Below are 11,583 nucleotides of genomic sequence, written 5' to 3'. Positions count from 1 at the left end.
TGTAGTGTTTTATTTCCCAGTTGTACTGTATTTCTTTGTACTGGTCTCTCACACGCACCTATGCACCAAAGTTTTATATGCTGTCAATTCATGTATATGTACAGTATAGATAGATAGATAGTTTAAAATGATTTTTAAGGTATACTGATCAAATATAATTTTATTCTCCCTCTCTACATATATAATACTTTATATTATTTACATTAAGCAATATATTATATATGATGTAATTTATACATATATTAATGATATATTTATGTATATAAGATATACTGAGCAAATATAATTCATCTTATTCTCATATTGTAAATGTGAATCTTGCTCATTCCCATTCTCACATGGGATCGTTTATCTTTCCTGCCACTTCCTCTCTCTCTCTCTCTCTCTCTCTCTCTCTCTCTCTCTCTCTCTCTCTCTCTCTCTCACACACACACACACACACACACACAGAGCCCATCCCATGCCCTCATTTAGTTCTGTGGGCTCAGTGTAAATCTGTTAAGAGAGAGGGGATGTGATTTAATGTGACACAAAGGACACGTCGAGGTGAGGAGGAGCTGTTCACAAAACCACTAACATCTCGTGAATTCTTAAGTCTTGCTTCGTATAATCAGAGTGTGCTGCTTTCGCCGTCATTTCGTTGAATCTGCGTGTGTTTATGTACGTTTAACAGCTTAAATGATACTACTCTTGATTTTACATAACACATGTACCTTATATCTTAAAATTCACTTAATGGTATTGTAGCTCAGTAGGTTTCGTAACTTAAATCCAGGCAGAGAAAGTGACGCCGGTGCGGGACAGAGCTTGCTTCGTCACGCGAGAGCACAGCAGCAGCCTCACTGCAGCGGGACAGGTGCATGCACGCGCAATCCATAACACACACAGAAACTGAGCCCGGAGTGTGGATATACATACAATGACAGGCATGTGTGTTTGTTGGAAGCGTGTTTGAGCGCAGCGAACTACTATCATCTGTGTTTTCTTCATAAGGTGAGGCTAAGTGTCTTTATACTGTTATATGTTCAGATGTTCTCACTGACACGCGCTTTTTTCCGCTTCCACATGATTTCGCAAGTTCTCAGAGAGACTTATTACGGGTGTATGTATTGTAGTATAAGTCTGCACTGGAGGGTCTATAAGAGTGTTAACGGTGTGATGAGTGTTCTCTGGTGTTCCCACTGCGGATCTCTAGAGCTGAATTTAGTCCCGGGTGTTTTTCACTCCGTCGCTGGAGCGAGAGCTTTTATTAGCGTTAATTAATCTGCACATTATTCTCAAGGTCTGATCAAGGCGCGAGGAATAAGCTGTTTTGTAAGAGATTGTATTATTCATTTTAAGCAAGGGACATTTCTCTATTAAGATACACAACCAAACCTAACATTTTTACATAGGCCTACATTATAAGCTAGTTCAAAACTAATTCTTACATTGGGATCATTTTTGTTATTTTGACGAATATCATATTTTTGCTATTGTAGCTGTTACATAGCGTACATTCAAACGGTCAACAAATGAAAATGGATTTTAACCAAAATGTTGAACTGTGTTCTCAGGACAAGAATATTTCATAAATATTTCTGGGAAAGTTGGCACTTTTTTAATTTTTGCTTGTCGTTTTAAGTGTTCATTTACACAATGTGCTTTGGACTAAACACTGATTTGATATTCCATCTGCAGTTCTGCATTTGCATTTTCATAAATTGTTTTCTTTCATAACTGTTTTACTGTATTTATTTATTTAATTTGTTTAGCTGAAAGGCCTATTATGGGCAATTTAATGTTTATTTGTGACAACCTAGTTCCAGACCATAAAAACTATGACAACATGCCCCCAGGTGAACATGTGTTCTGTGAACTGTTTCTGTTGTCCTGGGAAATCACAAGCAAAATGTTCAATAGCTAGACAGCTAGCCTTGATCTCCCATATAAAAATACAAGCGACTATATGTGAGAAATATAATGGAATACAACACATAGCCACAGATTTCATTCTGTTTGTGGTTTCTTAATGCTTTCTGTGAAAATTCTAAATTTGTTTTGTCCCTCACTTTCTATTCACACTTTTCTATTCATTCAAATGCTGTTAGGCCTACATTTTCATCTTTAAAAACAATGCACTGATCTTTCATACATCACATATAATGGGTTGAAATTATTATTAATTGGTTAAATCATGGTTAAAATATTATATACTACATATTATTTACTATATATATATATATATATATATATATATATATATATATATATATATATATATATATATATATTATAAAATATTATATTACATACTTGGCTCCTACAAGCTCAATCAACTTTTACAAAAGACATATTGTTCTTGGTACAATATCATCAATGCATATTGACAGCAAATAATATGGTGTGGTTCAACCTCCTTTTAAAGTTATCATGAAATCAAAATTGACTTCTTCTTTTTTTTTTTAATGGAAATTGCTGTATTTATTACAAATTATTTATCTGTGCACATCATTATTCTTAAAATTCATGTGCACTCCTGATCTGTAATCAAAATAACTTCCCCTTTCTCTTGCAACAACATCTCTTCTCTTCTCTGATGACGTGTTTACTGGCGCGAGAGTGGGACAACCTGTCACTCACATGAGATCACAGCAATAGCAAACCACAACGATCCAATCAATTCCTGATGGATGAAATCAAGTCCCAACCTACATTTTTTCTTGTCGAGAAGCGGTTTAACTTGGATATACAACATAATATGGAAGGCTATCCAACTTCCATGGTGACTTTATATGTAACTGTGTTAGCACAAAACATCTTTTGAAAGAGAAATTTTATATATCTAGAATTTACATTATCTCTTCAGCAGTAACTTGTTCAAGTGAAATGATTATTCCTGATCTGGCCTGATGTTTTGTGGCATTGATGAAGTACATGCCATAGTTAAATTAAAGCCACAGTTAGATTCAAAAAAGTTTGCCCTTGTATTTTTGCTGACTAATGTGTCTGTGTGTGTTGCAGGTGTGCAGTCATGGTTCTTAAGTGGCTGATCTTGTTGATACTGTTGGTTCAGTTCCCAGCAGAAAGCAATGCAGAAGGAGGCAAACCCAAGAAGGGGAAAAAGGGCAAACAAGTCATCTGTCCCTCGTAAGTCTCCCAGGCAGTAACACACACTCGCATACACACATGTGTGCTGATCCCATAATCATTTAAGGTTGCCAAGGATGCAAGGATGTCAGTCATGAAGAATTACAGTGCTGTTAAGCAGAGTGAAAGTCTGGCGATAAATTTTGGAGCCTGCTAGACTGGATGGTTCTGTTAGCACTGGTCCAGGACCAGCTGTGTCCTTGTCAACACTCTCTATTACATACTAACAGATCCAGCTAAACTGGCCTCAGGCCACAGGCAGGGCCAGTGGTCCATATCCGTATGACTAAGCATGAGTAAGTGTCTCTGCTTTTTACTGTATTTTCTGATAGCTGACATTATTCCAGAGGAATGATGTGTTGAATAGTGAATAGGTCTTGAATCTGAGAGGGCTGTGACTCTTATCCAGGGCAAGTTACGTCCTAGAATGAAAAGTGATGTACTGTCAGTATAATGTGCATGTGTCTGTTTTGACATTGCCAGTCAGTTATCAGCAGAGGACTTGGACAGAGTCCCAGCCAACTCAACCAGCAACATACTGAACCGCCTGCTGATGACCTATGATTCACGGATACGACCAAACTTCAAAGGTACTGAGATTTCAAAATACTACCTTTGAAATACCTTTTCTCATAATTTTTTTTATTTCATATTATCCTTGCTATAGTGAAGGAATAACCAAAATGACTCACAAAAATACACAAAAACATTTGCAGATGAAAAAATAAGACACAAATTAAAAAATAAGAGTTCAGTTACAATTACAATAAGGTTCAGTTGGTAAGAATGACTTCAGTTAATGCTTTAGATATAAACTAACAATGAACCATATTTTTATTGCATTTATTAATATACTGTAGGTTAATGTTAATGTCTACATATAGTTTTGTACTATATAAATATTATTATATTTAAATATATTAGTACAGTGGTTCCCAAGCTTTTTTACTTCAAGGCCCCCCTCCTCTCCGAATCAATACAGCACCCCCCCCCCCGCCCCCCCTTTTCAATGTTAGTGACAAAACATTTGTATTCCAGTGTTATTACTTTTCAACTCCGTTATAAATTCAAGATAAATTTAAACCTTCAGTGTTCTTTTTTGCAAACATACATTGCAGACATTCTTTACAACTTAAAATACTTACTCTGCTCAGTTATACAGTAACTTAAACAAATAAGCACAATAGCAAGGACCACAGGGAGAAGCCAAAGGACTGCATATATCTACTATACGGATCCATTCAGAATTATTAAACACACCAAAATACAAATGAAAAATAAAAACATTCTGAATGTGTGGAAACTCAGCGATCTGAAGGTGAGTCGATGTCATCAGTGAACAGTTCCTCTGTCAGAACAAGCAATCGTGTCTATGTTTGAAGCGTGTAATGCACATCATGTGTAACCTACATAAACACCACTGACTGATCAAAGATTTAATTTATCTTTTTTTAAATGTAACATATTAATGAACTATGTTAATATATTTCAATTAATTTTAAGTTAATTTTAATATCACTGTTTTAGTACATTAAGGCACTTTAAGGGTGGGTTGCACTAAGGATTCTTTAGCCTGGCGTCAGTTCACCCTCCGCCTATGCTGCTTTATCAGCCCTTTAATACTAACAGTCTTTCTGCATAGTTAATCTGTGTTTACAATTAAGTGGTGCAACACAACTCGATTTAAAATAAAACCCAGATCAACAAATCCTTGATTAATGTTAAACTTTGCTTAATTTAATCCTTATTGGTGCAACCCACCCTATAGTGTTTTTCACGTTAGCTTTTTAAAAAATCGTCCCGCTGTTTTTAGTGATTGAAATCACTGCAGGTGCTGTATATGGATCACAAGTGCCCAAAACTTGCATCTTGTTCACATATTTTTGTTTTTATGATGGAAAATTGTCAGGCTTGTGCTGCAGTTATAGCTGTTTTGCCCTCCAGGGCTCCGCGACAGTCACGTGGTTGAAAACTATGAATTGAGTAATGTTACTCAGTTTAAGACATTACGTTTTCCTATTGATTTTTTTTTTTCTCTACATTTTTTCACTTTAAATATTTTTTACTCTGAAATGTGTCAGATTACAGAAGTAAAATTGGTTGCAAAATCATATGACAGCATTCTTTTAGGTTCAGATCAGTGGTCTTTGATTTTATAGTGGAGCATTTTTTGTATTTGTGTCATACCCTGATTACCAAACCTCTCAGACCTCTAGCAAGTTCATAAAACAACTATAAAATTCACTACTTGCACTTTTTTTTCCAAAAAGTCACAAATAACATAATGGATGACCTCATTAGAGCGATAATTTAATCACAGTGTCAGAGAATGGCGGAGTGTGTATTGTACAGAGTAATTGGAAATTCTCCTCCGTCGTGCTGCTGAGGATCACAAGACCCTGTGGAATTAGAATGTGTCATTCCGAACCCAGTAGGATAAGAATATGTCAGAACGAAACTGTTAGATCAATGGGCTTCTGCTACGGTTCCAAGTTGTTACATTCAGCGAAGCACAAAATATTCTCACATTTGAGAGTATTTGTTTTGTACTTTAGGGAATCTAAAAATAGCACACAGCTTTTATCCTACACACATGGATGATGTCCATGATTAAATTCCTCTGAAAGAGTTGCTATCATGTGTTCGCAGGCGTCCCAGTGGAGGATAAGGTGAACATCTTCATCAACAGCTTTGGGTCGATTCAAGAGACGACAATGGTTAGAGAAAAAAAACATTAGTTAGTATGTGTGTGTAATTTACTTGTACTGTATATTCTATTCGCCCAATATTATTGCTTTGCATATTTTTTATTCCATATTAGTCATTTAGGCACACAATCTTGTTAAATGTTGTACATTTGATTGATTTACAAAATATATTTGCTTCTGTTGATACTACATTTTACCAACCTGTGTTTCATCTCCAGGATTACCGTATAAATATATTCCTGCGTCAGCGCTGGAATGACCCACGTCTGAAGTTGCCAGCTGATTTTAAGTCGGATGCATTGACGGTTGATCCAAAAATGTTCCAGTGCCTGTGGAAGCCAGATCTGTTTTTCGCCAATGAAAAAAATGCGAATTTTCACGACGTCACACAGGAAAACATACTCCTGTTCATCTTTCGCAATGGAGACGTCCTCATCAGCATGAGGTAGGTCACGGTCATGGTTATTGTTTTAAAAATACAGTGGCAATATGATAATAAAAACACTAATATTCAATATGTAGTTTTCTGTAAATTATTTTTTTTATTATTAATAGTAATCAGAATAACCAATTCCACTGCCATGTAGTATTGGTCATTACACCGTTTACAGTGGCCAAGCAACAGTTTTTATTTATATAGTATTTATATAGAATGTGCAATCACAGATTTTTACCAGTTGGATCTGATTTATAATAAAAAATAGGGAATGAACATAACATTGATCTTCAGCACTATTACACCAGTGGTAGCCTGTGCTTTCTAGACTGTGTGCTTCCATATTTTGCCCTAATAAGTGATAAAATCTAATTTGTGTGTGTGTCTGTGTGTCTGTGTGTCTGTGTGTGTGTGTGTGTGTGTGTGTGTGTGTGTGTGTGTGTGTGTGTGTTTGTTTGTGTATGCAGTGTTGCTCCTAAAATCTGCTTCTCCAACTACAACTAAACAGTGAAATTAGATTTTTTTTTAAAGAAATTAATACTTTTATTTAGCATTTTCAAACTGTTTTCAGCATTGACATTAACAAGAAATTATTCTTGAGCACCAAATCAGCATATTAGAATGATTTCTGAAGGATCATGTGACACTGAAGCCTGGAGTAATGATGCTGAAAATTCAGCTTTGCCATCACAGGAATAAATTACATTTTAAATTATATTAAAACAAAAAAGTTATTTTAATTTGTAATCATATTTCACAGTATTACTGTTTTTACTCTATTTTTAATCAAATAAATACACCAATCCTTGGTGAGCATAAGAGACTTAAAAAAAAAAAAAAAAAATTCTTACCGACCCCAAACTTTTGAATGGTAGTGTAGATGAATGACATTGCTGCATTTTTTGATTAAATTTTAAAGTAAGCCGGGCTTCCCATGCAGTCTTAAAGCAATCACCATTCTTGGAACTTTTTTATCACATGGTATCATTCAAATCTAATAATGTAATCATATGGTATATATTCAAATGTATGATGTTTCAGAAGGTTTAGAGTTTCATATCAAAGAACATCAATGAGTCAGTGCTAAATGCATTATTTACCAAATAGTTTGCAGCAGATGACCTACATTAGAATTAGGTCTAAACTGTATTTGTTGTAGTTGTAAATATTTTGTATATACAGTAGGATGATATAAAGATAAATATGAAGAAAAACTGTTTATACTGCTTATATAATAGAACATAAACGCATGTGTCAAATGTTAAATAAAAAAAAAAAATAGTGTTATTTCCCTCCATTTCAAATCTGGCCCTGGAGTTTACTCATTTCACATTTACTTTATGAAATGCTTATTGCACCTCTAGCAATGTGTCCTTGTTACATTTCCTTTGCTGAAAGATCTGTTGATATGTTTCTTCTCACATTCATGTTTATCATTTGAAAGTTTTCCAGTATATTTTATTTTTTTCAGTTTCCATCATGCTATTTATTCTGCTCTGATCTTTAACTGCAGCATATTTAGAATCCATGGCTATTTGCTCAAGCTGAAAGAGTCTTTGTGGCAGATGAGAGAATATGCTACATCTTTGCTTTGCCATGTATGTGTGTGTGTGTGAGAGAGAGAGAGAGAGAGAGAGAGAGCCTTAGGGTGAGAATCCCACCCCACAGCCTCCTTTACTCTCTCTCTCTCTCTCTCTCTCTCTCTCTCTCTCTCTCTCTCTCTCTCTCTCTCTCTCTCTCTCTCTCTCTCTCTCTGTCTCTCTCTGTCTCTCTCTCTCTCTCTCTGTCTCTCTCTGTCTCTCTCTCTCTCTCTCTCTCTCTCTGTCTCTCTCTCTCTCTCTCTGTCTCTCATCTGCTACTGCTGCTCCACATGTACCCAGGACTAATGAACCTTGGCTTGCAGTGTGTGTGTGTCCTCTCTTCACATTCTCTCTCTTGCACACATACCGTCTGTTCTAAACTCTGGAAAAACTGGCTATGTATTTACGTAAATTTCCTTTTTTTTTTTCAGGTTGTCTGTTACTTTGTCTTGCCCTCTGGATCTAACACTCTTTCCTATGGACACACAGCTCTGCAAGATGCAGTTAGAGAGCTGTAAGTCAAATAAACACACACACACACTGGTGCTCCTGCTATGAAATGAAACTACTGTTTATTTTAAGAGATGGAAATAAAGATGAAGATGAGGTAAAACAGCCATCTTAATGTTGTGTGTTTTTGTGTGTGTGCGTAGTTGGCTACACCACAAAGGACCTGGTGTTTATGTGGCAGTCTGGAGACCCTGTTCAGATGGATGAGATTGCTTTGCCGCAGTTTGATGTAAAGCAAGAGGACATCAAGTATGGAAATTGCACAAAGTTCTACTCAGGAACAGGTATGGATTGACATATAAATATACACTCATATTTGCATAAATATTAAAGGAGGGCAACACAGAAAGAGGACATAGTGTTCAGAAAGGCAACAACTCAAGAACAGCTCACACACACACAAGTGTGAAATCGCTGAGCTCATACCTCTTTTACACTCCTAATTCAGACTCAAATGAATCAATACCTCTGAGATCGGTAGCTTGGCAGAATGGCCTCAGCATCAGAGCCAGAGTCTTACTGTAGCATTAAACTCTTAGATTGATCACGCTTCTCTTTTTTAATGAATGTTGTGGTTATGAAGCCTCTTTTTAAATGCTAAATCTTGCATGCCTGAACACCTTCTATTCTCTCATCAAGCTCTGAACACCTGATCCATTTCTTTGTTTTGGGAGCTGTATGTTCGCATGCACTTCACTTCATGTTCCCATACCCTAGATTTCATTGGAATACCATACTACCATACCACTCAAACTATTACTGCAGTATGCATGTGAATTGTCTGTATGCATGGGATACCCAGACGACATTTTACAATTTATATATATATATATATAGAGAGAGAGAGAGAGAGAGATTTATATATAAATCTATATATATATATATATATATATATATATATATATATATATATATATAGATTTATATATATCTACACATGTATATAGTGTATATAAAATGCAAAAATGTTAATCATTTTAACAAAATAAGAAGGATCGTGAAAATTACGTTATTTTTTATTTAGTACTGTCTTGAATAAACTATTTCACATAAAAGATGTTTACATAAAGTCCACAAGACAAAACAAAAAAAAAAAGTAGCTGAATTTATAAAAATTCAAAAGTGTACATACCCTTGATTCTTTAAACTGTGTCATTACCTGGATGATCCACAACTGTTTGTTTGTTTTGTGATGGTTGTTCATGAGTCCCTTGTTTGTCCTGAGCAGTTAAACTGAGCTCTGTTCTTCAGAAAGTCCTCCATGTCCTGTAAATTCTTTGATTTTCCAGCAACTTTTGCATGTTTGAACCCTTTTATGTAGTGACTGTATGATGTGAGACCCATCTTTCACACTGAGGACAACTGAGGGACTCAAGCACAACTATTAAAGAAGATGCAAACATTCACTGATGCTCCAGAAGGAAACACGATGCATTAAGAGCCGGGGATGTAAACTTTTTTTAATTGGATGAACAGGATAAATTGTACTTTTTTTGTCTTCTGGGAAACATGTAAGTATCTTTTGTAGCTTCTGAATGGCAGTACTAAATGAAAAAATATGATCTTTAAATAAAATAAGAAAAACTTGCACATCATCTTCTTGTTCAAAAGTTTTCACCCCCCAAATCTTAATGCATTGTGTTTCCTTCTGGACCAAACCAAAATTTATTCAGACACCTTGAACATTTCAATCATTAATACAGTTTATTTACTATAGTTTAAAAAAATGGTAATAAAATATGACAAGATCTCAGAGTTAAACTGTGTCAGAAAAAAATAATCTTAATTATGTCAGATAACACTTAAGCAAAACATGGTCAGGTCAAAGTGTCTGAATAATTTTTGGTTCCAAATTTTTATCAATTTTACTGGTAGTCCACTGTATGAAGAATTTTTGGGTATAATATGCCACAGTTTACTTTATTTTGCTATCTTTCACTTACATAAATTAACAATTGTGTCCTGCACCCACTAGTAAAAATATACCAAAAATATCAAAAACGTCTAAATAATTTTAGGTTTGACTGTGTGTGTGTGTGTGTGTGTGTGTGTGTGTATATATATATATATATATATATATATATATATATATATATACAAAATCCAAGGTGCTGCCAGTGCTTGAAATGTTAGTATTGCATATTGCACACTGTCTCACATACTATCTCTGGAATATACTGTACTCTGTACTGTGCAGTATATAGCAAACGGTATACTAGTATTTGATTCTGAACATAGCCTAATCTTTTGCTTTATTCACAAATCATAGATATAGCTATCTTAGATTCTGCTGCACTCTGAGCCTGAGGCAGACTGGCAGAGATGTTAGTGATAATGATACTGTTAATGTTGCTATAGATTGTGCACAGCATGTTTGCCATGTAATGTGTGTAGTTATATTTGTGTGTGACAGTCTTTACGAATAGCTTGCTTTAGCAGTTCAGGGTTTCTCAACCTTATTTATCTTACTGTATGTTCCCCACCACACTATTAGTAAGGTATCAATACCAAACCTAAAGTGTTCCTTTTAACTCATTATAATGGATTTGAAGTAAAAGGTACTTAGTGTTTTAAATCTTTTTCACAGCCCTAATATTTTATTTATTTATTTATTTAAATCTTTCCTAGAACCCCCTATAACCTGCTTAAGTACTCCTTGAGGATCTTCCATGAATAGATAGGAATTTGGGAATTGAAGAAAAATAAATTGGAAAAAAAGAGAATGTGTCAGCAGTCCTGCTGTGTGTGTGTGTGTGTGTGTGTGTGTGTGTGTGTGTGTGTGTTTGTGTGTGTGTGTGTGTGTGTGTGTGTGCAGGCAGATATTAAACTTTTTTTACGTGACTGTCTGGAATACTGGATTCTGATTAGTCGAATATTTTTCTATATTGACTTCTAAACTATGTAGTTGTTTCTACATCCAGATGTACTGGTTAAATGTCTCTTAACAGCACCCCACAATCTCTTTGTTCTCACATAACAATTTAATTTCAATTCGAATCAAAATTTCATATACATTTATTTATTTATTTGTTAATGTAAAAAGGGGTGTAGTGTATAGTCAAAGGGTCGTTATTGCAAAATAAATCGTTTCAGGATGATTAAAAAAACCTTATTTTGGAATAATAACCTGCTGACTGTACATTTTTTCCCCCCCTTCATAAACACACATGCTCACATTTGTTACCTTTAACATAAAGTATAGCTTTAGAAGTATTGGAGT

At 35.0% G+C, this 11,583-nt stretch overlaps 1 protein-coding gene across 3 annotated transcripts in view; it reads left to right on the top strand.

Moving 5' to 3' along the window:
- Positions 1-423: 423 nt before the first annotated feature.
- Positions 424-11,583, top strand: part of glrba (glycine receptor, beta a) — a 31,557-nt gene continuing 20,397 nt past the window's right edge. Inside the window, exons 1-7 of one of the 3 annotated variants that reach the window (XM_051908273.1) lie at positions 424-546; positions 3,004-3,129; positions 3,613-3,719; positions 5,779-5,846; positions 6,056-6,282; positions 8,285-8,367; positions 8,507-8,647. In XM_051908273.1, the coding sequence (XP_051764233.1) occupies positions 3,014-3,129; positions 3,613-3,719; positions 5,779-5,846; positions 6,056-6,282; positions 8,285-8,367; positions 8,507-8,647 (742 nt within the window). In that variant the 5' untranslated portion in view covers positions 424-546; positions 3,004-3,013. The other 2 variants (XM_051908266.1, XM_051908260.1) reach the window with 2 other exon arrangements.

Source organism: Ctenopharyngodon idella, chromosome 1 (assembly GCF_019924925.1).
Source record: "Ctenopharyngodon idella isolate HZGC_01 chromosome 1, HZGC01, whole genome shotgun sequence".
NCBI classification, from domain to species: domain Eukaryota; kingdom Metazoa; phylum Chordata; class Actinopteri; order Cypriniformes; family Xenocyprididae; genus Ctenopharyngodon; species Ctenopharyngodon idella.
This window is presented reverse-complemented; position numbering and strand designations above follow the sequence as displayed.